Here is a 27,719-nt window from a genome sequence, read left to right as displayed (position 1 = left end):
TTATACCGCTTTAGTTTATGGGTTTGGTAGAGAAGGCTTGTGGAGAGATCTTCTTGGTTGTTTAGATGAAATGGAGAGTGAGGGATGTAAGCCAAGTGTAATAACATACATATAATTGTTAAGTTTCTTTGTGTGGTGATGGTTTAGTTGGAATTGCACAAGTAGTTTTTCAGCAATTGAGAAACACTGGATTTTTACCTGATACAACTTGTTATAATATTCTTAAGAGAAGGCAACAAGGTGATGGTGAAATATTATTTAGAACAATAAGTAGGCCTCGGCCATTACATAAATGTCCATATGTCATACAAATTATGCACCTTGACATAGATAAATTAATCTTGTTGCTCATCTGAATCAAACACGCGGTTTTTGCATGTAGGATTGCAAGGGTAAGCACAATCTATCTTCTGGAACGGAGTTCGGTCGGTGTACCAGTCTCCAACTGCCTTCCCAATTGTCTGCAGAATACATTTAGGTTGTAGATAAAATTTAAAACCACCTCAATAATTTTCGTTCAAACAGAAGAAGTCAATGAAACAAAGAACTACAAAAATTAACAGAAAGCTATTCTCAGTTTTTGTCAATTTTCTAATAATCATACAAGGGAGGAGATTTAAGTGAAGACTACACGACTCTTACCGTCTTACTCAACACCGGAGAGTCGGCTGCCAACCATGTCTCCTGTGTTCCAATCTGGCAGTGGGCATAGCAAGAGTCTATGAACAGTCCATGAGTTGTGGAGTTGCTGGCATGACTAAGTGCGCCTAAGAACTGCAACCGATATTCTGAAACAAATTCCATATTAAAAACCCAAGTAAATTTTCCAGCAGCCGGTTTATGTCAATGATGCAAAACATAAGAAGCTTTCTTGGACAAGAAGCTTTCCTTGGTAGGTACAAGGAAGCTTCACTGGAAAAAGTAGGACTCAATAACATAGCAATCAATTTCAACTCATATGTCTAGCTAATAAGTTGACATAACTGTCTGGTTCCATGCTTTCATCAAATTGCTTATTATCATCTAAATACTAAAGGGAACAGGCAGCAGTGCATGAGACCCTAAGAAACTCCAAATATCAAATTTTACTATGACAGAAAAGATTTAACCAAATTCAAATCTTGGTTTAAATTTTCACAGGGGGCTATAAAGGATTCTATCAGCTTCAATCTGTGAAGGATTGCTTGCTGGTATGAAGGAGGGTTTTGATATTCACCTTGCATGGTTTGAAGTTGACTGGGTGAGCAGTTCTTTATATCAAGCTTGCATTTTTTCCAGGCGCCTTTAGGATCAGCAATACCCGGTGCCAAAATGTTCTTTATCTGAATGGATACAAGAAGGAATCAGAGAAAGTGCACGCTAACGTATTCTCCTAATGTGTACAAGTGGGGGAAAAGAAAAGATGTGAACGAGTACACAACATTTGTATTGGAAATTTATACATTTCTAGTAATTGTTGCTTTTGGAGTCTCATAGCAAAGTTCAGGTGACCTACTACAAGTCTACAACTACTTATATTTTCATACAATTCTAGAATAATAAGATAGAAAATATAGGTCCCTACAATTTCTATTTCCTAGACATATACCCATCATTCTATAAATCTATGTGTAAAACCCAATTTCAAACTTAAATAACCAGTAGGATATAAGAGGTCATAATATTCCTATGTTTTTACATCCTTGCCATCAGACTACATATTTTATTTATAACTAGCCTTCCTGCACGCGCTTCCGCGCCTGCGAGAGGCTTTTTTTTAAAAAAATTTAAATTTAGTTGTTTTTATCCATCCTTGCCTTATTATCCTCATTTAATTAATAATTTGAATTCTTAATGTTTGCATTAACCAAGGGCATTTTCTGGTATTTTGAATGTTTCACCATTCTCTGCTTTTTGCTTTATATATATAGATATACTCCAAGCATTTCACTAACTGTCATAATTGTAATTAAAACTCCCTATTAATAGCATATCAATCACCCCATTTCTTTCGGTTGCCATTCCCTCTAACATATCGCCTCCTAAAATTGTAAACCAAAAATATATATATATATATATATGTAAATTACATATCCAATAATGTACGTATGAAAAATATAAATATAAGTATATACGTATAAAAATATGGGAAAGTTTTTTTATTGGCAAAACCTAAATTTACTTAAAAATATAGGTATATTATATACCCAAAAAATAAAAAATAAAAAGGTCAGTCACTTTGTAATTGAAATTTCCGTACATTTTTCATAAATTAAAAATAGTTACAAAATAATTTATAGAAAATAGGTGCGTTGTGTAATTGAAATTTATGCGCATTTTTTTATAAAGTACAAATAGGTACATTATTTAGAAGAAAAAATAAACTTCATTATACTAGGTAAATTGTTTTACTAGGTATATATTATTAGAGAAAAAATAGGTACATTATTTAGAGAAAATAAAAGATACAAAATTTAGCGAAAAAATAGGTTCATTATACTAGGTAAATTGTTTTACTAGGTACATTATTAGAGAAAAAAAATAGGTACATTATTTGGAGAGAGAAAATAAGTTCATTTAAAAAAATTGTTTTCATAAAACAAACAATAAAAAGATGATCAAATTATTTTTCATAAAACAAGTAATAGGTGCTTTATTTAGAGAAAGAAAAAAAAAAAAAGGTACATTATTTAAATAAATAAAAATAGGTACATTATTTAGCGAAAAAATAGGTTCATTTAAAAAAATGTTTTTCAAAAAACAAACAATAAATAGATTATCAAATTATTTTTCAACATAATTAAAATTAACACTATTATTCATAAAACTATAATAAAATAGATTACTAGTCGTATAATTCATAAAAGGAAAACAACATTAATTCCTAAATTTAATATTGAATTTTAATTACAAATACATTAAATAGATTACTAGTCATCAGATATTATTTGAAAAAATTGGGTATTTTAAATAGAAAACTAAAGGAAGGTTGTATGTGATTTAAAATGAATTTTATGGGTCTAAGCTCAATTTACAAAGTTCCCCTGTAGTGAGCCAAAACAACGACAAATTGTTTATCGAGCCTACAAAGGAAAGCAAAAAGAGACTCAATATGAATGATGAAAGCTAAGTTGGGTTAGGGAGAATCTGAGTTTATTCTAGGAAACTAGATAAAATAAAATAACTTACGAATATATATAATTTGGACGAAAAGAAAAAACTTATTATGAACCAAACTATTACTCAGTTTTTATATTTCGGGCAACAGATAGACGACATATATCATATACGTCATTAACAAGTTGTTGGAATTTAAAATTTTGATCAAAAAGATGATATGAGGTATTTCAACCTGCATACAATTAAAAAGTTGTTGGCATCACATACTTTTGATAGGCACACCAAAAAAAAAAAAAAAAAAAAAAGGGAAATGGCAGCACATGTTCTATATCATTTTCAGAACAGAAAAAGAGAAAGAACTAGAAAGAAAAGTACTACAAGATTCAATAAATTAGAAAGTACTAATCTATAAATCAAGGATTAGAAGAATGAGCTAACCTGCCATGAATCATAAGCTGCATTTACCAAAAATATTGGGGTCCGGGTCACTGGTACCACATTTTGTGGGAAGAAGCACTGAACAAAAACAATGAAAAAGGAAATATCATAAGTAATTAGGAAAGAGTGGAGCAAATCATACAAAACTATCAAAACTTACCAAGCCTGGACTCAATTTTGAAGTGCAGGATGCGGGTAAGTTCTTTGCCGAACCCTGCACAAACAATAGATAATCAAAATCTGAAGCTACTACTTATCACCTGCACAGAATGGAGGCCAAACAAATGGAAGAACCCTCTTCTCCTGAAAGAAGTAAGAGGCCACTTTATTATCTTAAAGAACAGAGATGCAATACATGTAGCGCAACCACTTCACTGTAAAAGGCTTGAATATGTTGAGATCCAGAAACAGTCTTCCTGTAAATCATTACAAGGTGTTAAGAATTCTGAAATAGATTAAAGATAATATAGGGTCAAGTCTTCAAGACACACGATATAAAATACATCTTACGCATTAATGAAGTAACCAGCATCTGCCAGACATTTTACTTTAGTACCCACAGGTAGGAGAGAACGAAAGTTATCACAATTAAGAATTGAGGCCAATCCACCAGCTGAACAACCAGAGAGTAGAGCCTGTAATCATAAGTAGCACTAACAAACAATCAGAAATGAGGACAAGATGACAAAAGTACAGTTCCTGGAATGGGACATACACTTTGAGCATTTTTCATTCCTTTTGCTAATAGATCATCAATGATGGCACGAAAAACTCTTGCGCCTCTGAAGTGAAGATTTGTTGCCTGATCAAATTAGTAGAATAAACACCAGGTTCAGAATTTCTTATGAAAGTACAACATGGGTCGCTGATTGAAATTTATTAACTTACTGGGTTTACTGCTTCAACATCACCAGTGAATGACGACCCATCACAGTACCTAACTTTGATTCTATTCCAGTTATAGAAGTCTAGCATAAAAATAAAAAAGGGTCCAGTTTTTATAGTTAGCCACAAAAAAAAAAAAAACAAAAGAAGAAGAAGAAATTCAAACTAAAAAACAATAGGTATGTTCATCAACTATTGAGTCATTCTTAGGAGTTGTTTCAAGTTTCAAAAAAGCAAAGATTGAGATATGAAGGCAAACCAAACCTGGATTAAACTTTTGCTTGTTGCTAAGCACCCCAGAAAAAGACATGGACTTTTCCATTTTGTTTGATGAACCACGGTAATTATTCTTACGATCAAGGCAAGTCTCAACACTGTTACACCATCCTCCTCCCTAAAAACCAAATATCAATTAAAGAAATCTCAAACTTTAATGCAAAAGTCTTTTACAACTAGTTTACTAAGCTAATGCTTGGTACCCTAGTGGCATGACCAACACCCTAGTTCAAGATCCCAGGTCCGGACCTGGACAACAGTATAGTGAGGAGAGGCATATGGGAGGGAAAGGGCTACCCCACATTTTGTAGCCTATTCTATTCTATAGGCCCTCCAAAAAAGGGGGAGTTACTAAAGGTTAAGTTCACAGCCTTCTAGAAAAATATTTGACTAATATTATACCATTCAGAGGCCATAATGTATAAGCCCAGATGTAATATACAGATTTCTCTTCTCCAATAATCTATTCTAAGCTCCCTCTCATTGACTAGAAGGTGGAGCTGAGAGAAAACAAAATGGTTTAAGATTAACATTCCCACCCTATCCTTTCTATCTTTTTTATTTTGGTGAAAGCTATCCTTTCTATCTTTTAAATCCATTTTAACATGGTAGGAAAATGACAAACCTCGACATGAACCAACCAATTGTTGATTCCTGCACCAAATCCCTTGTCAAAGTGGTACGCTGGTGCGCTCCCATCCAAACAAACTGTATAACATGCCAAATTTTAGAACACAGAGTGAAAAGTAAAAACAGCAATAAAATACAGTTATTGGAACAATGAAAACTGAAAGGAAAGTGAAATGGAACAAGGAAACTTTTTAGAGAAGTATTCAATTCCCCAAATATTTCTCACCGGCTCCTTTGGCAACTGCATTCTCAACAAGAGTGATTCCCACAGGATGGCTTTCTGCTTTCAGCAATATCAGTAAACATACTAGAAGACTTAACCATTGGCCTAATCTTGCACGGGCCATTCTGCACACAAATTTTAGCAATAAATATAAAAATAAAATAAAAAGAGTATACAGAACATTCGTTTCATAGCTTAATGGTAGACTTAGTTTTCCCCTAAATAACAGTACCATAAGTTCCTAATAGAATGCAATACTCAAAACTAAAAAGTCTTCTCTTTATTCAATAATCCGTATCTAACTTACAAAGTATAACCCCATAATTCATATAATTGTTGAAGGACCAAACAAGTATTATCATTTTTTTTTCTTCTTCTAAAATTCAAGGCAATCTAGTTTACTTAGCAGTTTCCTGTCATAGCTAGCACCCCAATACATCCAGCCAAAAAGTAATCCACCAAACAAATTTTCTCTCCCTTCACATTGCTTAATGTGAAAGGAAGAGCAACAGAGGGATTTTTTAACCTTTACTCTGTACTAATAAGAGCATAAAGTTAGCTAATCAACCAGAATCCAGTTCCATTTTGAACCAACACCATCCATGCAGTCATTCGATGGAAAACCCAAATTTGAAAAATCAATATACACAAAGAAAGAGAAGAAAAAAAATCCATTTGGAAACTATATAAACATACAGACATAAGGAAAAGAAGGCAGAGCAAAAGACTGGCACATTACTAGATCATCAATTCCAAATCTTAGATTGAAAATTCTATCCCAAAAAAAAAAAAAAAGATCTGAAATTGCAAACTATTGTTCTTCAGTTCAGAATCCTTTTTCTAGCCAAAGCGACTATTGATATCTGTTTAGCCATTAAGTCTAATCAGCTTGATGGGTTTTTTTATGCCAAAACCCAAACTGCATTCAGCTCGTATGAGACATTCCAATCCAATCTCAAGCACCACGTTTCATTACACAATGAACAGAAACTGAACCAATGTTTGATAAAAAGCTCGACCCTGGAAACCAAATAAAGAAGAAGAAAAAAGTAAAACAGAACAGCTTCTTTCGATTACCATGAAAACCAAAAGCATTATTACTCTGTACCTGGAATGAGAGAAGCTGAGAGACAAAAATCTGAAAGAGTGAAAGAATGCAAGAGAGAGAAACCCAGTTGTGAACCTGGGTTTCTTTCTTAATGGTATGAGTAACGGTAGAGAAAGCAATAGCAGGAAGGAAAATAAATGGAAAGTGGGATGAGTGAGGTGAGCGTGAGGGAAGCTATTTGATACACAGAGAGTTTGGAACGTGAGTGATCGCGAACGAAGAGCTTAGCTTTACCGAGAGCCGTGAGTTATATTTATTGTAGCGATTAGGAGAAGACAAAGCTAAAAGGCGACATTATTGGCAACAGCTGCAAAGCAAAGAACCAATTACTAGGACAAATTTTGTCGGTGAACGCGTGTATGAATACGAGTGTCAGTGCATAATACAAGATAGCATATGCCTAGAAACTTCATGCACGCAAGATAATGTTGCAATTTTTTTATTTTTTTTTAATTCAAAAGATTACAAGGACTGAGCCATTGGTTAGTGGTATTTATTTGCTGAAGAAGGTTCAAGTTCCACTCACATAAATGATGAAAATGATATATATTTATGACAAGTTAGATATTTATTCTAACTCTTCGACTGAAGTAAATATCAAATTTTTAATCATGATAGTTTTTTATGTGTCAGTTCATTTTTAACTATATTTTGCTTTACCAAAATTTGGGATTTTTATTTTTTCCGCCCCGACTAACATTCAAAATCTAAACACATTTTCTTCTTTCTTTTGTTTTCCCTCTCTTTCGTGGTAAGATTGGAAATAGTACAGACCAAAATCTCAAATTTTTGGATTTAGGCTTCACATTCAAGACTAAAAGTCGAGCTAATGGTATTCTAAAACTAAATCATTTTTTACAGTTACCTACCACAAATTTAGAAGTTTTAGTGACCACATTATGCTCACTTGATAATAAAGCGATCCTCAAACTTACAACTGATTGGTCTAAGGATAACCATTCCAGGACAAGTATGTTGGGAAGGAGAGGAACAATATGCAACATCCAATGTGGGTCGCCATGCAAAGTTGAGAATTAAAAATGTTGGGTTGTTAGGTCTTTTGTTGTGTCATGTCCTTGTTAATAATGTCATTCTCCAAGTAAAGGATTGATTTTTCAGTATTGTTAACGCATTGTTTGACCTCACTTAGGTGGGCCTCTAATGGGCTGCCATGTCGGCAGGCCCAAGGATAGAAGTCGGTTGTTGTTCTCCTACAAAAGGGACTCTCTCCTTTTGCCGAATGGGGACCAAAAAAGAAAGACACTTAACCAAGAGAAGGGTGCTTTCGGCAACTCTCTCCCCTTTCCTCCAGATTTCTCCCATCTCCCATTTGTAAAGGCTCTCAAGCCTATCCCAATGTAATCTCTACACTTATATACAAATACAACAATCAGTGGATGTAGCCCGAATTCCTGGGTGAACTACGTAATCTCTTCATTCTACTTGTATGATTGTGATACTACGGCTATCCTAAAATTACGGGTACAACAAATATTAAAAAAAGGAGATTCACTATTATACTCAAAATAGGGGCATAAATTATTATTATAAAAAAAATTATATAAAATGAACTTTAGAAACACACCCAAAGCCCATTTACAACATAACAAAGAGGTTTTTAATTGCTTATAAATTACAATCTGTCATCAATTTCTTAAAACGAGCCGAATCTCAAAACCTCTTTTTTTTTTTTTTTAGAAAAACCAAAACAGTCAATAAGGCATCAAAGTAATTTAATAATCAAAATTAAATTAGATAGGACCAGCTATCATTTTTTGGGTTTGTCTATAGAAATTAAATAGTATAAGATTTATCTATATTATTAGTACTAAGAATGGATATATAACTAAATATCTCTAAAAACAGATGCTCATATTTGAATCAAGATGCAAGAATGCGAATACAATTGAGATTTTGATGATCGATTACATAAACAATGAGGGAAGACACCCAGCACACAGGTTTTTGTGCCATGGTGGGCTTTCATTATTTTCATATAACTTGATGAATTACCTTCTTTTTTTTCTTTTTTTTCCTTCTTGTTCGAGATAATTTAACCTATGAATAAACCTAGCTAATGAAAATGATATATGTTTGTCATGCAAATGAATATTAATCTATTGTTCTATTAGGTGCTGGTTCGGATCAAAAACACGGTTATGGCAAGAGGGGTTGCAAGGGTAAGGGCAATCTATCTTTTGGAACGGAGTTCTGCCATAGAACCAGTCGCCAACTGCCTGTGCAATTGTCTGCAGAACAGGTATTTTACACAGTTAAAATTAGATTTTATTTCAAGTCAAAAATAGAAAGCTAAAGAACTGATAGAAACATGAAGGGAAAAAAATGCCAGGAAAAAATTTAAGAAGTTGATGAAGATATAAGGCAATGCATGAAATTGCAGAGTTTGGTTTTTACCGTCTTGTTGAGCACCGGAGAATCAGCCATTAACCACGTCTCCTGCATTTCAGTTTGACAGTGAGCATAGCAAGAGTCTATGAACATTCCTTTTAATGGACAGCCGGTCATGCCACCAATTGCACTTAAAAACTGCACCCTGAAATCTGAAAAAAGGAGAAAATTTCCTTGGAGTTGTTCATGTTTCTTTCTAAAGGGTCATGAAGGTTCTTATTTTATTTTTTAAGTTGAAATCTTCTAATTTCGAGGATTTACCTTGCATGGCTTTGAGTTGAGTGGGTGAGCAATTCTTTATATCGAGCTTGCACTCGTGCCAAGTGCCATGAGGATCGGCAACTCCCGGTGCCAAAATGTTCTTGATCTGCATGGATGGATGGAGACACGGTGAGATGAAGAACAAGAGAAATCCCAGCTGAAATTTTGCACTCTTTTTTCTTCCAAACAAAAATGGTCATTGAGAGAACAAAATTGGTCTAGTTGTTAATTCATCCATAAAACTTAAATAAGGAAGATGGATCATGAAAAAACTATCCTGCTAAACAGAACATAAATTTGAGGAAACAATTTAACAGAGTTCATAACAGAGAAGAGAGTCAGGAGTTAAGCTAACCTGCCATGAATCGTAGGCTGCGTTTACAAAGAATATCCGCGTCCGGATTTGGGATGCCATATATTGCGGGAAGAAGCACTAAAGTGTTTTTGAATATCATCAGAATTTACAAGTCACAAGGATATAGTCAAAAGTGAAAATCATAACAGGATAGCAATACTTACCAAACCTGGTCTCAATTTTGAAGTGCAGGATGGAGGCAAATTCCTGGCTGAACCCTACAAAAGATGACAATCACAAATGAGTATTGATGTTTGCACCACATTATAGATAGATAGAGAGAGAGAGAGAGAGAGAGAGAGAGAGAGAGAGAGAATACATGTGTTTCAACCACTTGACTAAATAACTCTTCGATGTGTTGGGCTCCAGAAACATCCTTTCTGTTATTCAGTATAAGGTGTATGTATAAGCAAACTCTCATTGTAGTTTGGAATATAGGACAAAGCTAGAAGGTACTAAATGTGAGCTTACACATTAATAAAGTAACCAGCGTCTGAAACACATTTGACATTCGTTCCCGCAGGCAAGAGAGCATGGAAGTTGTCACAATGAAGAATAGAAGTCAATCCACCGGCAGAACAACCTGTTATTCAGTATAAGGTGTATGTATAAGCAAACTCTCATTGTAGTTTGGAATATAGGACAAAGCTAGAAGGTACTAAATGTGAGCTTACACATTAATAAAGTAACCAGCGTCTGAAACACATTTGACATTCGTTCCCGCAGGCAAGAGAGCATGGAAGTTGTCACAATGAAGAATAGAAGTCAATCCACCGGCAGAACAACCAGAGAGAATAGCCTGCAGTCAAATGTCCTAACAAGTCATCAGAACTAAAGGTAACAGAAGTGAAATTGTTGATTGTTAAGAGATCATACATTTTGAGCGTTCCCCATTCCTTTTGCTAATAGATCTTCAATGACGGCACGAAAGATCCTTGCTCCTCTGAAGTAAAGACCAGTAGCCTGCTCAAATTGTTATTTTATTGAAAATAACTCCATCAGAAAAAGAAAATGAAAGGCAGTGTATATATATACACAATTTATGGTGTATGTAAAACTTGGACTGCTACTTGAATAAGTAACTTACTGGGTTTACTGCTGCAACATCACCAGTGAATGATGCCCCATCGCAGTACCTAACTTTGATTCTGTTCCAATTGTAAAAGTCTGGCATTGGAAACATAATTTTTATTTTACTGTTAAAAAGAAAGGGAAGCTCAACAGACAAAAGAAAATTAAAGCTATGCTGATAAACTACTAAGCCTTTAATTGAATAAATTATTTCTAGTAAGTTGCAAGAAAAAAATTAGATATCAAACCTGGATTAAACATTTTCCTGTTGCTCAGAATCCCAGAAAAGGCAATTGCCTTCAGCATTTGCTTAGATGAACCTAAACGAGTGTTTTTACGGCCAAGGCAATTTGTGACATTGTTACACCATCCTCCTCCCTGAGAACCAAACAAAAAGAAGAATTAATATGACAATAGAAATATATAACTATCAAATATTCGGATTTTCATTAAAATTTATATTAGAACTTGTTAAATCTACCAGTAAATCCTTCTGGATCACCAGAACTGACTGAAAATTGTTATTACTATACCTTCTTTTCTTCTCTCTTTTATCTGGTGAAAGATATTGTAATGGGAGCAAGAGAAAAGGACAAACCTCAATGTGAACCAACCAATTGTTAATTCCTGAGCCAAATCCCTTATCATGGTGGTAAGCTGGGGGACTCCCATCCAAACAAACTGCAAAGTATGTCAAATTCCAAGAGCTAAAATGGATAGCAAAAGAAATTATCTTATTTTCAAATTTAACATTTAAAAGAAAAGGACTGTAATCAGCATATTTGCATTAAGTTTCTCACCAGCTCCTTTTGCGATCGCACTATGAACATAAGTTATTTCCACAGGAACTCCTGCCGCTTTCAGCAGTGTGACTGCACATGCTAGAAGAAATAACCATTGGCCTAATCTTGCATCAGCCATCTGCCTCTGTCAAACATAAAAATTAATATACCAACAATTCTAAAGGAAGTAAAAAACGAAGAAGACAAAGGAAACAGAGCATTTCATTTTGAAGTAATCTCTTGAAGATTGAATATTGCTTGTGGCTTGAAACTTTAAAATCTAAAAAAATTCTGTCAAGAATCTATGGATAATAGATCTATCATATATGTAACATATATATATACACACATAAATAATTCAGCAGAACTCATTTATAAAGAGAAAGAAGATTCAACAAAAGCAGGGCAATCTAATTTGAAGGCTTATCATCAAAACAAAAAATTCCACCGCATTCAACTAGAAACCATCCTGCAACCCAGTCTAAATATCAGCCTTGGTATCGCTTAATGCTCAAGGATGAGCAACAAAGAGCTTTTCCAACTTTTGCTCCTTTGCACGGTATCAAGGTTCCGCTAGCATAAAGTTGGTTAATCCTTATAAAATCGGCTCCTTTTAGATTAAGATTACTTTTGTTTGTTCATATATATATACATCATACACACACGCAAAAGGTAAAGTTATAAAGGAAACAAAAACAGAGCAGTGCAGCAGACCATTCAAAATAATCACACAATAACCAAATAGATTGGAACATTGCAGGTATGTAGGACATTCAAACATGTCCAAATCTAGAAGGTAAAAGTGATTCCTTATCATCCCAGAATCTATGGCCTAAAATAAGTAATCATTGATACATTTTTCGAATAAGAACCAATTTGATTCAATCTTTTTCCTGAGACATGTCAATCCAGTCACCAAAAACAACCCCATCTTTCATATTGCATCAAACTACACAACACAACTCACCCATCGTTCAATGAAAAATCCAAGTTCAACCCAAAAAAAAAAAAAAAAAACACCCCGTTAACCAATTTATCTGAAAAGCACAATAATCAACAACATTATCTTGTAAATGTATAAGTTGACAAGAAACATTACCAACCACACTTAAATACAGTCAAAAAAGAAAAGGAGAAGAGAAAAGAAAAGCATGAACTGATGAAATACAATGAATGCAATAAATATATATACACACACAGAATGTAGATGGTTGTTAATCGTACAAACAAGAAAAAGTGGATCTAAAATAATTAAAAAGCTGACCTTTACAACAGAAACAATAACCCATTATTATGAAGAACCCAAAAACACCACTATGTATCATGTATGTACCTGAACGAAAGATAGGAAGAAGAATGTGGAAGAAACCCAGTTCAGTACATTGAGTTCTTATGCCGAAACAAAAGAAAACTTTTGCGTTGATGGGTTTGAGGAGCAATGGCAGCTAGATATATAAGAGTAGAGAGCTCAAAGCATTAAATTGAAATGAAAATGGTGGAGAGAAAAAGACAGAAACTTTCGTTTGTGTTTCGTTCTTTGTATGCAGAGAGTGAGAGCGTTTTACGAAAGATTAGTTCTTTCCAGTTTTGAGCAGCGAACCCAAGAGCCGACACTTATATTCGCTTCCTTCCAAAGAAAGAGGGTTAATCATTGGATACGAGTTCGGGTTTGTGTCTGACCCGACTGGAATAACCCGACTCAGCTGCAAAGTAAAAGCCGACTGGTAAAAAACTACAAGGAATCTTATCAGCTCACGCGTTGTTTTATAAGGATTTCCTCTTCAACAAAAATACGAAATGTCTTACTTGCAAATTGTAGTGTTTTGTTTTCGTATTAAAATAGCTCTCTGATTTTTGTATAAAATGTCATATTAGAATAGATTTATTTTTCGTGACTTAAATCGTTAATTAGACTCTAACCAAACAAATTTCCTTAATTTACTTGATGAGTCAAATTTTGTATTTTTCTCTCCCCGAAATATTCCTATTCAATTTAAGTTACGTTGTAGTTATTTGCTTTTTGTGTGGAATTCAATACCAATTTGTCTCTAAGTATTGATTAGATGTTTGAATTTCAAAGTGGCTTGTCAAAATGGCATAGATTTTTTGATTTGATGGGTCAATTGTTATCTAACGTAGACCAATTAGGTGGAGACCAATACCAATAGAGCAAGCTAGTCGGTGAAGATTGTTATATATTTGATTGGTCACATAACTCACCTATTCTATCATTTGACGAAAAAAGGAAAAAAAAAAAAAAAATTTAGACTCCTCATATTAAACTAAAAAGCTAAAAAATTCAAAAATTCAAAAAATTAGAATTTAGACACCTCATATTAAACTAAAAAGCTAAAAAATTCAAAAAATCAAAATATTAGACTAAAATATTTATCCAGTTTGTCAAATACAATTTGATCCTCTTCATATCTCAACTACTAATGATTAGCAAAGAAAATTTGTTTGAATTAATAATTGAAGGGTATTTTAGGAATAATGGTGCGTGAAAAGATAGAATTGTGTTTTTTTATAAAATTTATATTGTGGATGGAAAAATAACATAAATGAAAAAAGAGAACATATGGTGAAAATAGTGGCACTCTATATAAAATTAGGAAAACTTTTATCTTACATGGCATGCTATCCAAAGTTTGGATTTTCTTTAGAAGTTAACAAAATAGGTGGCACGTCTAGAAACGTGTTCTTGCCTTCTGAACTTTCAAAGCACAACAATTATGAAATTTGAGAATTTAATAGAAATAAAACAACAAAAATCGACACATCAATGTGGAATTTAAAACAATATCACATTGTCAAATTTGCGATAAATTCCTCCAATACCAACGAGTATATCCCAAACATATGCCACGCCAAGTTTTGATGAGAGAAGGAAAAAAAAATTACCTAATTTTGTTAAAAAAGGAAAAAACTAATCCAACAAATCCCAAAATTTATGCAAAATTGAAACATCGTTATGCAATTCAATTTAAAAACATAATACCCATTGGGTGTTAGTTGGATTAACCCAGGTATTTGGTGTGCTCTGAAGTGGTTATGGATTCAAGCTCTCATGATAACTGTGTGTAGGAGTAGGACCGTAAAATATAATTAGGATATTTTGGGTATTTACTTAACCTCAAATATAGGTAAATAGCATTCTTATTTTTTGATAAGAAACGATCTTCATTCAAGCCAACCAAACATAAGATCACTGAAAATAACATCCTGGATAATATTGGGGGGGTCCCCATTCCAAACCGATGGAGCAGATAAAGATCATGCAAACTAATTAAAGAGAAGTAGAAGTCAAACTGGACAATAATTCATTTCAGTCCTATCAGCACACCAATTATTCTTGAATTATCTTTCCACGACTAATAAATACCATTCTTATTTTATTAGTGCCCAAAGAAAAATAACTCATTAAATTATTTTCTTTATAAAACACAATTGGGTAGAAAAATATTGATAAAAAAGCCACAATCATGATTGTTGTGTCACTCTTTAAAATGTTAATGCATGGAAAATGATAAATTTATGTTGTGTTACTCTTTAAAAATATATATATATATATATATATATATTATTCCAATCCAAGAAAGTATAACAAATGAGTCTCCAAAAGAGTACGTTGACGTTGAGGAAAAAAAAACTTATTAGCACAATAAGAAGGATGCGAGGGAGGTCAAGGGTGCCCTATTCTCCAAGTGAGGGAGAAGATGAGTTCCGAAGGAGTTGCTCAAGATTCTTATATGACTTTGTACAAATTTTATAAATCTTCTGCAAAAATGTTTTGGTGCATGGGTTGATGAAGACTTGGACTGCATATTTGCAGCTGAAGTATGCTTGAGGAGAAGAGATATTATCCAAGGGTCAAGTTTGTGTGGTATCTAACTTGCTATGGTAATGGGCACCTTACGGTGCATTGCGGCGATGTGATATCCGAGGATGCTCACTTCAAGGTGGAGGTTCACTAATATTTCACAAAGGTGCAACTTGTCTAAAATTGTGGCTCAAATTAGTTGAGGGTTGTGGATCAGGCTATCCATAAGATGAGTTATTGATCGATTCATCTCGATATTCATTCTCGGAATAAATTTAAGCAAACGAGATAAATAATAATAATAATTAATTAAATTATAAAAGAATAGTCATATAGACAGGAAATTATAATTGAGTATGATTGACTATATTTTCTTTTTTTTTAAAATGAGTTAAAATTATTCATTTTCCAAAACTTAGCGGGAAAAAGCTAACCAGCCATTAAAGTCAATTTTGAATATAGTAGGAAATTATTGATTAAAAAAAACACCATCAGATCAAGGTAGAAAATATATTGATAAAAATTTGACTACAAAAGCAGTTTTGTTGTTACTCTTTTCATAGTGTTGGTTGGTGCATGGAGAATGAGAGGTTCATGGTTGGTTCTAATGGGCCCCACTTAGGGATAGGGATCTGTTGGAGTGGGACCCAGTCGGTTGATGAGGGTTTGAAAACATAACACGTGATTGGCGGTGATTAGCTGGTCCAGAATCAAATCGTTTGTGGTGTTCACAAATGCACATGAGCAGCACATCAAAGTTCTAGTGCTACTTCCTAACTTCCAATGGAGGTGAATTTTTACTTTTTGTCTGGTGATGAAATTGTTTATTTAGAATTCGAATTAAGTATGTATACACTAACAAACTAGTTTTTATTTAATGATATTCTTCTTCATTTGGTTCGGGTAGGATTCAAGTTTCACACATTCAAATCTCAAATAGAAAAAATGATATATATTTGTCATAAGTTCGATACATAATTAGTAATTATGTAGTTTTATTGTGAGTCTGTTGTGAAGTATTTTGTAATTATCTTATTTTTTTATATAAAAAAATAATCGAACCAAAAAAAAAAGAAAAAGAATTAAGTATGCCTGGGAATCTAGGATCAACATACCACTACCATTGGTGGACACTTTTCCAAAAAGAATAGATAAATTTATGCGTCCACATAAGTACATAGCTTACAATCTTGACCTATCCAAGATGTTAGATCTAGGACTTCACATCTTCCTTGCTGTATTTCTTTTATTAGCATTTTACTGTTTTTTACTATAGGGAATTTCAATCACTCTAGATGAAAAAATTTGGTGGTTATTTATCCAAGTCTCTGACTACATTTACTCCATTTTCAATTACTTTTCATTCTTGGTTTTGCCAAAGTTGAGAAGGGAAAGGGGCTTTTCGTACACATACACTGTCAAAGAGAGGGAATTTTTTGAACATGAGACCATTAATCTGTAAATTGAAACTCTTTTCCACTTGTCAATTTACCTTGTTTAATCTTCACTAAGATTACACTATTTTTGTTTTGGAAAGTGTAGAGCAGTGTTAGTCGGTTGCAACTTGCAAGCCACTCCATTTTCAAAACCATGTCATCTGCGTCCATTGATCAAAACAGCCACAATTGCTCTGTGTCGAAAATACAGTAAAAAAAAATTGAGAAAATTATATTTTTATTCTTGAACAAGATGATTTTAGTAACATTGCAGGTGTTAGAATTATCTACATTTATTTTCGTTTTGGTTACATTGAAGGCGATTGATATCTTTTTGGCAAAAAAAGTAAAGAGATTGATCTCTTGACCTATTAATAATTTTTTTTAACACAAGCGATAGAGATTATTCTAAATTAATAAAATCTACGAAAAGGGGAATTCGAACCTAAGTGTAAGGGGATGAGCTCATTCCCTTGATTAACTAGCCTAATCTACATCACCTTAACCTATACTTATCATAATCATAGACAGAGCAGGCATACAAATCAAAAGGAAAGTTTGGCGATTATTGTTTCAATTATTGAACGGATAAGAGTCAAGAATTTGTTAAAAAAATGAAATTTAGAGACAATTGATGGCTAAGGGTCATGTAATACGAAAATGAAACTTTGAGACAATTGAATGTGGACGCATCAGTCAATTTCGTAGTGAGAAAGGAATTTGAATTAGTGGCTAAATTTTCGTACGCCAAAGAATCTTCTTGTTTTCAGAAAGCTCACATTAAATTCTTCCCATTATATATCAAAGGTGCAATGTTTTGATTATATTCATTTGACCTGGCAATATAATTTTGGTCCCACCTATGGCTAGCTCCTTCTAGTAGATAGAGAAAGAGATGGGTCACCTTGTGAGATCGTAATCTCACTTCTATGATCTGCTAATTTTTTTTGCGTGAACGAGGTTTAGCTCAGTGAAAAATGACATTGATTTGCATATCGTGATAGTGTGTGTGAAAAACCCCTCTTTCGTTGTAGCTTATATTATCACTTGTATTAAAAAAAAATATACGTACGTTTTTTTTAGCTATCAATCTAGTCATGCCACGTGTCTTGTAGCTCATAATCTGCACAATTAAACGTATCAAAAACTCGTAAAGGATCCACAAGTTAGCTTACTTTGTCCAAAATGTGATGGCTAGCCACCGCTCTTACCTCTCCTTACATGTGATCAGTTGGAGGTGAACATGTGGGATTCAAATTATAATTGCAGAGATATATTCCTACCTAAAATGAACTACGATGATATGATACCATGTGTCGATAGAAATGAACACAAAAGGGTAGGTGTTATTTTGCCAATTTTAATATAGTTTGAGCCAAATTGATCGAAAATAATAATATGGGGAGTAAGGTATTTACTTCTTCTCTCTTCCTTTAATCCTTGGACTTGTGCTTTTTCAAGTGCTACTTCTTGGAGCTACCAACTTTTTTAAAATAAAAAAAATTCTCGCTGTCATCATCAAGCCCCTTTTGGGAAAATCACATAACTTGCGTGAAAGCTTCTCTGGACAATGGACAAGATAACGATCTGTTTCATCCATCCTTGATCCAACGCTTGACCCTGCCATATCAAGAAATGTGTAAAAATTCTTCAACTACATCTCTTAGACCATTTTCTTCTCCCCTTGAATGGCATGGCAGCTCTCATATTCTCTTTTTCTTGATGAGCAAGTAGGTAGGACTAGCGACGGTTGTCATCCGCGACAACATAGCATGCCCCTTGCTACTGCTTCTCGGACAGTTACTGTCTCTGTGGCCTCTCTCTCATTTCTGCTCTCATCTTCATCTTTCTTTTAAGAGTCGCCACATTTCATTCACTTCCACAGCTCGATTTGCTGAAGCAAACAAAAGAAAATCAAAACTTATTGAGCTGAACCACGCAGCATTCACTAAACAAATAAAATAGAGGTGTCTATGGAAATGAAGTTAACAAAATGTGAAAAATAGTAGAAAAGTAAGAAACACTAGAATTTTCTTTGCACATACATAGCCACATATGTTGTTAAAAACAAGTGAACTTTCTAAATGAGGGGAACCACACCATTCAAAAACACTGGGGAAAACACATACTCATAGAGGCTACCATATTGGTAAAACATCATACTGAGAATAAACAAATCAATAATCTTTTGGATTTTCTAATATAAAATAATTTAAAAACTCAAAAGATTATTTTTCAGGAAAGGACGGCATGTTAGGTGCAAAGCTAATATAGTCTCTTATAGCTAGTGATGATGCAATGTTAGAAAGTATATCAAGGAGATGAGTAGAAGAAAGATCCATACAGTGTCAAGTACATCTTTGACAGATCCTTCAGTCGAGCTACAGCAAGTCTGCGGAAAGTTGCTACCATGCCTAACCTAAGGTTACTGAAAAAAAATATTATCCCAGCCACTAAACACAACATAGACTTCATGTGGCCTCACAGGGTGGAGAATGCGTTGCATCATGTTCATAACCATGAACAATTAATTCTATTCCAAAAAAAAGCTTCTGACATAAAAGGGAATAAATTCCTTCAGCACCAGAAGTTCTGTATTACTTCTGATAGTTTGAACATCATCTGGAATCTAAAGGAAATAAATATTGTGATGATTATTTGTAAATGAGTGCATCGCGTCCAGGCCCCACACCAATGTAGTGGACGGGTATGCCAACAAGTTCTTCTATCCTTTCCACATACTGGCGTGCAGCCTTTGGAAGGTCAGAATAGTTTCTGACAGAAGATATATCAGACTTCCATCCAGGCAATACTTCATATTCCACCTAAACATAGAAAATCAACAGCATCAACAAGAGTTTGTCTTTTAAGATATCAAAAATATCCACCCAAAAACTCAGAAAAACAATGGCATCAACAAAAGTTGAACAAAAACTTCATCTTTAAAATATCAAAATATAAGCAGGGGTTTGATAACTCGAAAAAAGAGAGTATATATTTAGCAAATGATAAACAGCATATCCAAATAGAAGGGAGAGGCGAGGGCATGCCTTTAACTGCTCAAGATCACGAAGGTCTGCAGGGAATGATTTGATTGGTGTACCATCAATTTGTTTGTAGGCAACACCCAACTGAATTTCAGGAAGATCCGACAAAACGTCAAGTTTGGTGAGATTGAGAGAAGAAAAGCCATTAATCTGACAGCAGTTTCAGTGCTGCTATATCAAGCCAACCGCAACGACGAGGGCGACCAGTAGTTGTGCCAAACTCCTGACCAGCAAACCTAATGAGATCACCCCCTTTATCCAAGATTTCTGTGGGAAAAGGACCAGAACCAACTCTTGTAGTGCATGCTTTCACCTACAGAGACGAACTTCAAGTTAGCAACATTACTTCACCATCTCAATTGGCCTTTGTACTAACTGCAAGAATACATGTCATGAAAAAATAAATTTAGTTGGAGATACTGTTTACTCATGGAATTGATTCTTCTAACCCCATCTCATTGAGGCAATGTGAGGATGACAATGATGACACCAGTAAAATGAAAATCAATTATGCGACTACAAGAGTGACCTTCTACTTACCACTCCAACCAGATTGCCTAGAACTCTGGGAGCAATGCCAAGACCAGTGCAAATTCCACCGGCTGAAGGACTAGAGGATGTTACAAAGGGGTAAGTTCCAAAGTCAATATCCAATATTGTTGCCTGACCCCCTTCGACCAAAATCTTTTTCTTCTCGGAGATGGCTTCATTCACGACAAACACAGTATCAGCAATGAAGGGTTCCAATCTCTCAGCAAATCGCTTGTACTTCTCAACTTCTTCTTTGAGCACATGAGGACCATAGTCAAAACCTTGGAATCTCGATGCAGCATCTGATAATAGAATATCTAGCTTCTGAGGGAAAGTATCCATGTGCCTCAAGTCACTGACTCGAATGCCATTTCGGATAACCTTGTTAGAGTAACAAGGTCCAAAACCTCTCTTGGTAGTGCCAATGAAAGATTTAGCAAGCTCATATTCTCGAAGCCCATCCACTACTTGGTGGAAATCGAATAAGAGGTGAGCACGATCAGAGACCAATATCCTTCCCTTGCAGGAGACTCCATTAGATTCAAGGCCATCAATCTCCTTAAAGAGACCTGGTAGATGCACCACAACTCCAGGTCGTCTTATTCAAAACCCCAATAACACAAAGAGTCTCTTCATTAAGGATACCTGAGGGAACAAGGTGAAGTGCAAACTTCTTTCCCTCTGCATTGGAAATGGTGTGTCCAGCATTAGCTCCACCCTGAAAAGATACAAAAACCAATCAGGAAACCACAAAATTTGGCTATAGAAATGAGAGTTTTCTGTTACCTGACAACGAGCAACGATGTCAAAGTGTTGGGCCAAGATGTTGACAAGTTTGCCTTTACCTTCATCTCCCCACTGGCAGCCCAACACACCTGAGACCTGGGTTAGAGACTCAATTCGACTTAGCCCCTGGTTGGGGGACCCAGACACACGCAGAGATGAGGGAGGGGCAACTGAGGGCTTCACCGAGCATACCACAACATTTCTGGGACGCTGGAGGTGAATGGGCTCGTGGTGGTGGGGCCCCAAAGAGCGAGGCTTGGAGAGTGGATTGGAGTCGAGAGCTGTGAATGATGAGAGGGTGTTCATGGTGAACCGCTGAGTGAGAAAGAAAATGTTTAATCAATGACAAATCAAACTTAAAAGACATGGTTTTTAAGCAATTGAAGATAACAGACATACAATAAAAAAAACAAAAAAAACAATGCTAACTATTATTATTAGGCCAATAAGAACAGGAGAACTGCGAACTTTGCTCTAAACAACTAGAAAACATAAAAAATTGCAATCCCCTTTCTTTTTGTTGCGGGGTGGGAGAATACTAACATTTAGTATGATGAACGGTTAACAAAAAAACATTTAAGTTGCATTAGGATTACAGTTAGCCAGACAGGTAAAACCAAGCCCAGAATTACAAAATAAAATTAAAGAAGACAAAAAAAAAAACAAAAAAAAAAGCAAAACTTTCATTCTCATGGTACAGAAATCATTTTTTTGTAGACAAACTACATTTTAGCAAGCAACCAACTTAATACTGATGACTTAAAATGTTGCTACTTAATTCTAAAACTTCGTACTAACCAAACAGAACTGAGTGGGACAAAGTTGGTTGGTGGTCAGCTTACCTTAGAATAGAAGCTTCTGTAATTATTAGCTATGGCAATGAATCTCTCAATAGAATAGTTAATCCCTAAACATCACCACTGCAAATACATAAGAAAGAGGAAAATACATTTTGGCCCTTTGAGCACAAGTAGAAAATCAACAAAACAAGCACTCAAAGACACAAACTTGGACCGTGAAAAACAAGAAGCTTAGAAGAAGAGTGAAAAACTGAAGGAAGAGAAGAAGGGGGTTTGAAATGAAGAAATAGCAGTAGCAGGAGCAAAGTACCAAAGAGGGTGGCTGAAGGTAACCAAAGAAGAAGGGGGAAAAAGAGACGTGGGCTGCTGGGTATTTTTTATTTTCCATAAGATCCATTTAACTTTCTTTCTTGTTCTGAAAAGTCCATTTACATACTTTTGTTTTCAAATCCCAAAATGACCTCAAATAAAATGAAATTCTAAGAGAAAATAAATTAGGGGTCTGCCCTCGAGATTTTCGGATAACTCGGGCACGTTTTGCAGAGTATCGGGCTATTTCGGTCGATTGTTCCTTATGTTGATCATTTTCAGAGATTGCCCAAAACAAGTACTCAGCCTATTTCTGGCAAGGCCACCAGCACTTGACTTGATTCAACAAATTATGGAAATATGTATATACATGGAATTAGGCCAAACTAAACCGAATGAAATCAAACTAGTTCGGTTTATATGAACACTTCAAAATCATTTTTAGTGTAAAAACAAAACAAAATCATTCTGATTGTTTTGATTTGGCCAGTTCGAACAATTCAAATAGTTCCCCCTTGCTATATTAACTTCACCATTTTTCACCCCAAATGGAACTTAAAATTTTTGGGAAATTGTAAGGACTTCTGAGCACTGTTTGGTTCTCACTCTTGGATTGAGTTCGGTTGAAGCCAACAAGACGAAATACTTCACAACTTTGAAGACATAATATGTATCTATTGTAAATTCCTAACCTATTTCTAGAGAACCTGTATTTTTCTCACCCCATACAACTTAAAAATCTTTCTTTCTTTTGTGTTATAATTTTTCATCCATTCTGCATTTAGTGGTTACAGAAAACAGGAAAAATATATTCCCTTGGGCATAAAACCAAACCCACCCAACTTAAATTCACCGTTTCTCATGCAAAAGAAACAAAAGTGAAACGGTATAAAAAATGAAAATATAAATTTGTACAGAGCTCTAGTCACTCAAACACGAAAAAGAAATCAATAATAAAACTTACAAAAATGTAAAATGCGAAAGGAGGAGGCAGCGATATAACAATTAACACATCTAATCAACAAAAACCAAATACCAACGACACGACCAAGTAATTCAAGGAGCAGATGCAAAGTAAGTGAAGAAACAGATGCAGTTGAGAAGAAGGTGAGTTAAGATAAAACAAATTATGAATAATAAAAAAATACTTCGGGAGCAGATGCAGTCGAGAAGAAGAGGCTGGACCTGGTGGAGCAGAGCTTTCTTCTTTTTCTTTCCTCTTCTTTCTTCTTCCTTCCGGTGCCGGCGTTCCTTCTTGTTTATAGTGGAAAAGAAGAGGCTGGGGTGCTGGGTGCGATTAAATCAAGTTTTAAAAGTTACCTTTTGACCCTACATTTTCCATAACTTCAAACAGACCACAACATTTTATAAATTATTTCAATATAACCTAAGGGTGGGCATGAAATAGTCAACAAACCGGCACCAAATCGGACTGGATCGGTTCAAATTGGTTCTAATACTAGCTTCACACCTTACAAAACTAGACCAGACCAAACCAAACTAACTGCGTATTTTTATTTTTTAAATTATTTAAGTCCAATGCTAAATTTCTAATTTTATAACTAATATTTCTCTAAGCCCAACTTCAAATTACCTTTCGTTTCTAGGCTCAATCATCTCTCTTTTCATGAAATTGGATCATTTGTGAATTTTTAAGCCCAAAAGATAAAATTTTAGTTGGAATTGTAAAATATATATATATATATATATATAATATCTTATTTGAAATTGAAAAAACCGAAATTATTTTAAACCGAACAAGGCAGTTTTATAGTTTTTTTTATACCAAAACTAGACCGAACCGCATCGATTAAATAGTATCAATTCTGGTTCCGTGTGAGGTGAAAATCGAATTGAGCCCACCTCTAATATAACCCCTATTGTACACTGCCCGTATAACCTTTGTGTATCAAGGATGTATCAACACCGTATCCGGTGGTCGACAAAACAAGAAAAGTCAACAATGCTTGTATTCGTGTATCGCACTCATATTTGTTTCTTAAACATGTCTTCCCCTGATTCTTGTGTATCAATGTTGCATTAATGGTCTATGGTAGCGGACACACGACAGGACAAGAGGGGTCGGACGATGCCTTGGAATGCGGAAAAATTGGTTGTGGATTCCACCGACGTGACCCTTTAGGTGCATGCCAAGTGCTCGATGAAAGTCCCTTTCCCCTTTGTCCTTCGCTGCACAGCTCCCAGTTGCTGCGCGCGAGGGGTTAAATTTTTTTTTTTTTTCAAAGCACTTGGCCAAATGACGTTGTTTGGTCCAAGCTCATCAAATTTTTTTTTTTTAATGACATGGCCTCAAAACTACTTAATTTTGGGCCAGGTAGCACCCCTACCCCCCTTTACCCAACTCCACGACACCCCCAACCAAACCCTCATTTCCAAATCAAAAGCACAGTTTAATCCCTCTCAAACCCTAGGCCCCAAGCCCCAAGCCCCAACTGCCAAAATAAAGGTTTTTCGCTTGGCGTCAGTGGCAGACCTGTGCAGGTGCAAGGAGGTGCACTGCACCTCCAGTGGCCGGAAATCTCCCTTAGAGCTGCTGGAGTTGCATCTCTGCTTCAAACTAGTGACACACATAAGGTGTTCGATGAAATGCGCAAGTGACTGGGCGCTGCCTGCGTTGCTGCTATGCACATGTTTTTTTTTTTTTTTTTTAATGAAGCTTGGTCAAAACGACGTCATTTTGGACCAGGGTTTTAAATTTTTTTTTTTTAAAGGAAAAAAATGAAAACTGATGTTGTAAACACGTGGGCTTTTTGTGGAATTTTCAAATGGCTTTTATTTCCTTACTTAATTGGGTTCTCTTTATTCAATTGGGTTTTCGGAATTCCTTAATTAAGTAGGATTGGGAATTCTCTTTATAAAATACACCTAATTTCATCAAAGTGTGTGCGCATCACAAGAATCCTGCGTTTTTTTTTCCTTCTTGACTACGTCAATCCAAAGTAAGTCGATACATTTTTTTTTCGTGAGCAAACTCCATTTTTGTTTATTCTTTTTTTTTTTTTGGTGGTTATTCAACTCTCTCTGTGTTAGTAAGATCAGTAGCAAACTCGAGTGAATACCAAGCTACATGAAGTGTTATTCGAGCTATAATTAATTTTTATTTGTTTATTTAATTGATAATTTGATATTGATTTATTTATTTAAGTGATAAATTATAGTCAATTAGTCATAGTAATAGATATAAAACCCTTATTTTGTTTTAATTGTACAGTTATGAAACGTTACTTTCAGAGAAAGAGTTTAAATCCTCCTTCAAATAATCCAGGTAGTTTCAACCCTCCTTCAAATAATCCGGCTAGTTCCAACCCTCCTTCAAATAATCCGGCTAGTTCAAATCAACCTTCAAATAATCCGCCTACTTCACATCCTCCCTTAAATAATTCGGGTAGTCCAAAACGATCGGAGGTCACTGAGTTGGATGAAATATTGGCTAATCTTCCTGCAGACCCTGGACTTAGACCTCCAATGACTTATTATAATCCCAATTTTAACAAATCTGAAGAGCCTATTTGCAAAGGGGTCCTTGTCAGCCTAAAAGCCAAAACGACATGCCTCAAACACTTATGGGGGGAGAGTAATCGACGTTTTCTTGTGAAATGGTTTGATTCATTTGTTTGGTTGGAGTATAGTAAAGAGAAAGATGCTGCATTTTGTCTTCATTGTTATCTTTTTAAATGCGACTTTGATAAACAAGGAAAGGCTAGAAGCGATGTCTTCACTGAGAAAGGGTTTAAAAATTGGAGGAAGGGACCCAATAATTTTAGGGACCATGTTGGACAAGTTGGAAGTCTTCACGATAAAGCTACACAACATTGTACATATTTAATGAATCATAAGCAACACGTCGAAACCATTATGATCAAGCAAACAGACCAATCTCGTATTAATTATCGCATTTTATTAACTGCCGCACTTGATTGCACTAGATATTTATTGTGACAAGGTCTTCCTTTTCGTGGCCATGATGAAAGTGAAACATCTAGCAATAAGGGTAATTATGTAGAGCTTTTGCAATTTCTTGCGGATCATGATGAGAAAGTTTGTGCCGATGTGTTTGAGAACGCTCTAGGGAATCTCAAGCATATTGCTCCTAAAATTCAAAAAGATCTTGTCAACTCTTGTGCCGCTGAAACCATTGATGCATCTATTAGTGATATGGACAATGCATTCTTTTCTATATTGGTAGATGAATCATGTGATGTTTCAATAAGAGAGCAAATGGCGGTGGTGTTGTGTTATGTGAACAAAAAAGGACAAGTAATTGAAAGGTTTGTAGGTGTCCAATATGTCTCTGATACGACTAGTAGCAAATTGAAAGAGGAAATTGAGCAGTTGATTTCTTCAACAAATTTGAGCATGTCCAGGCTACGAGGACAGGGGTATGATGGTGCTAGTAATATGAAAGGTGAGCTCAATGGTCTTAAAACACAGATTTTAAGAGAATATCCTCAAGCATATTGTGTCCACTGTTTTGCACATCAACTACAACTAGCTTTTGTAGCCCGTAGCAAAGAGAAATGAAAACATTGCTACTTTCTTCACAACGGCTTGTAGTGTCGTTAATATTATTGGAGTATCGTGTAAGCGTTGTGATGCACTAAGAGAGCAACAACAACAAAATACTATGAAAGCTCTTGAAATTGATGATCTTGAAACGGGGCGAGAGTTAAATCAAGAGACTACTCTCAAACGTCCTTGTGATACACGTTGGAACTCACATTATGATACTTTACTAAATATTAAATATGCCAACACATTGTATAAATTGCAAGTGCACCATTATTAGCGCTTTAAAAAGCGGAACAGATTGAAAAAAATAGATAACTTGTGCCTTAAGTAACATGACTCCAAAAATCAAACCATTATCCTCTGAGTGGGGAGCTGGCTCTTAGTTGGTTAAACAATTTTTTTTCTTTTTATGCCTTGAGTGAATAGTGACTTCAATATTTATCCAGTACAAAAGAAATAAGGAATTGATTAGTATGAAATTGAATGCAACAGAAAATAGTAAGAATAACTAGTTACAGAGCATAAATCTAGTCTAAATCACAATTGAAATGGTACGTTAATTGTTAAAGGATAATCAGTTTGACTGTTTGAGAATTATGTCGAAAGAGAGAGAGAGAGAGAGAGAGCGCCTCGCATTAATTTTGAATATTCTTTATGTTGACCTTTGACCTAACTTGACTAAATTTTCTGGGTCTTCTTGCTTTGACACTTGAACATATTTCCTACTCGTTTTGGTTCTCCTTTAATAAATCAGAAAACACTGACCTTCACTTTTTTGGGTAATAAAACACTGAAATTCTCTTCAATCATCAGAGCCTCATCAGCCCATTGTTGAATAAATTCAACACCGACCAAATTTTGACAGGCCCAAACCGACAACTACAAGCTCTCATAAATGAACAGGAAAAAAAAAGACACAAGCA

At 34.9% G+C, this 27,719-nt stretch overlaps 3 protein-coding genes and 1 pseudogene across 6 annotated transcripts; 1 reads left to right on the top strand and 3 right to left on the bottom strand.

Moving 5' to 3' along the window:
- Positions 1-228: 228 nt before the first annotated feature.
- Positions 229-7,026, bottom strand: LOC117628673 (pectin acetylesterase 8-like). The gene is made up of 13 exons (XM_034361168.1): positions 6,660-7,026; positions 5,555-5,676; positions 5,324-5,406; positions 4,687-4,816; positions 4,426-4,505; positions 4,253-4,339; positions 4,048-4,172; positions 3,893-3,953; positions 3,698-3,751; positions 3,538-3,615; positions 1,217-1,322; positions 643-788; positions 229-461 (listed from the first exon to the last, which is right to left on the bottom strand). Exons 2-13 carry the CDS (start codon positions 5,673-5,675, stop codon positions 336-338), a joined length of 1,197 nt encoding a protein of 398 aa, XP_034217059.1. The 5' UTR covers position 5,676; positions 6,660-7,026; the 3' UTR covers positions 229-335.
- A 1,486-nt stretch (positions 7,027-8,512) lies between these two features.
- On the bottom strand, positions 8,513-13,209 carry LOC117627837 (pectin acetylesterase 8-like). 3 transcript variants are annotated; one of them, XM_034360098.1, is made up of 14 exons: positions 12,871-13,143; positions 11,556-11,682; positions 11,354-11,436; positions 11,004-11,133; positions 10,772-10,851; positions 10,561-10,647; positions 10,471-10,483; positions 10,156-10,267; positions 10,004-10,064; positions 9,849-9,902; positions 9,685-9,762; positions 9,330-9,435; positions 9,075-9,220; positions 8,513-8,908 (listed from the first exon to the last, which is right to left on the bottom strand). In XM_034360098.1, the coding sequence occupies exons 2-14, from the start codon at positions 11,674-11,676 to the stop codon at positions 8,777-8,779; spliced, it is 1,203 nt and encodes a 400-aa protein (XP_034215989.1). In that variant the 5' UTR covers positions 11,677-11,682; positions 12,871-13,143; the 3' UTR covers positions 8,513-8,776. The 3 variants fall into 3 exon arrangements, with proteins under 3 accessions (XP_034215989.1, XP_034215987.1, XP_034215988.1); XM_034360096.1 differs by lacking the exon at positions 10,156-10,267 and having other exon boundaries at positions 10,359-10,483; positions 12,871-13,209; XM_034360097.1 differs by lacking the exon at positions 10,156-10,267 and having other exon boundaries at positions 10,359-10,483; positions 11,556-11,676.
- Positions 13,210-18,113: 4,904 nt separating this feature from the next.
- LOC117626906 lies at positions 18,114-23,533 on the bottom strand (annotated as a pseudogene). The gene is made up of 6 exons (XR_004585661.1): positions 23,452-23,533; positions 21,158-21,472; positions 20,381-21,089; positions 19,844-20,153; positions 19,138-19,618; positions 18,114-18,687 (listed from the first exon to the last, which is right to left on the bottom strand). The product of XR_004585661.1 is annotated as an adenylosuccinate synthetase 2, chloroplastic-like (transcript).
- Positions 23,534-25,500: 1,967 nt separating this feature from the next.
- Positions 25,501-26,808, top strand: LOC117627512 (zinc finger MYM-type protein 1-like). The gene is made up of 2 exons (XM_034359633.1): positions 25,501-26,101; positions 26,231-26,808. Exons 1-2 carry the CDS (start codon positions 25,501-25,503, stop codon positions 26,806-26,808), a joined length of 1,179 nt encoding a protein of 392 aa, XP_034215524.1.
- Positions 26,809-27,719: the final 911 nt, after the last annotated feature.

The sequence above is a fragment of the Prunus dulcis genome, chromosome 5 (assembly GCF_902201215.1).
Source record: "Prunus dulcis chromosome 5, ALMONDv2, whole genome shotgun sequence".
Lineage (NCBI taxonomy): Eukaryota > Viridiplantae > Streptophyta > Magnoliopsida > Rosales > Rosaceae > Prunus > Prunus dulcis.
Note: the sequence above shows the minus strand (reverse complement) of the source record. Positions and strands in the feature narration are given on the sequence as shown.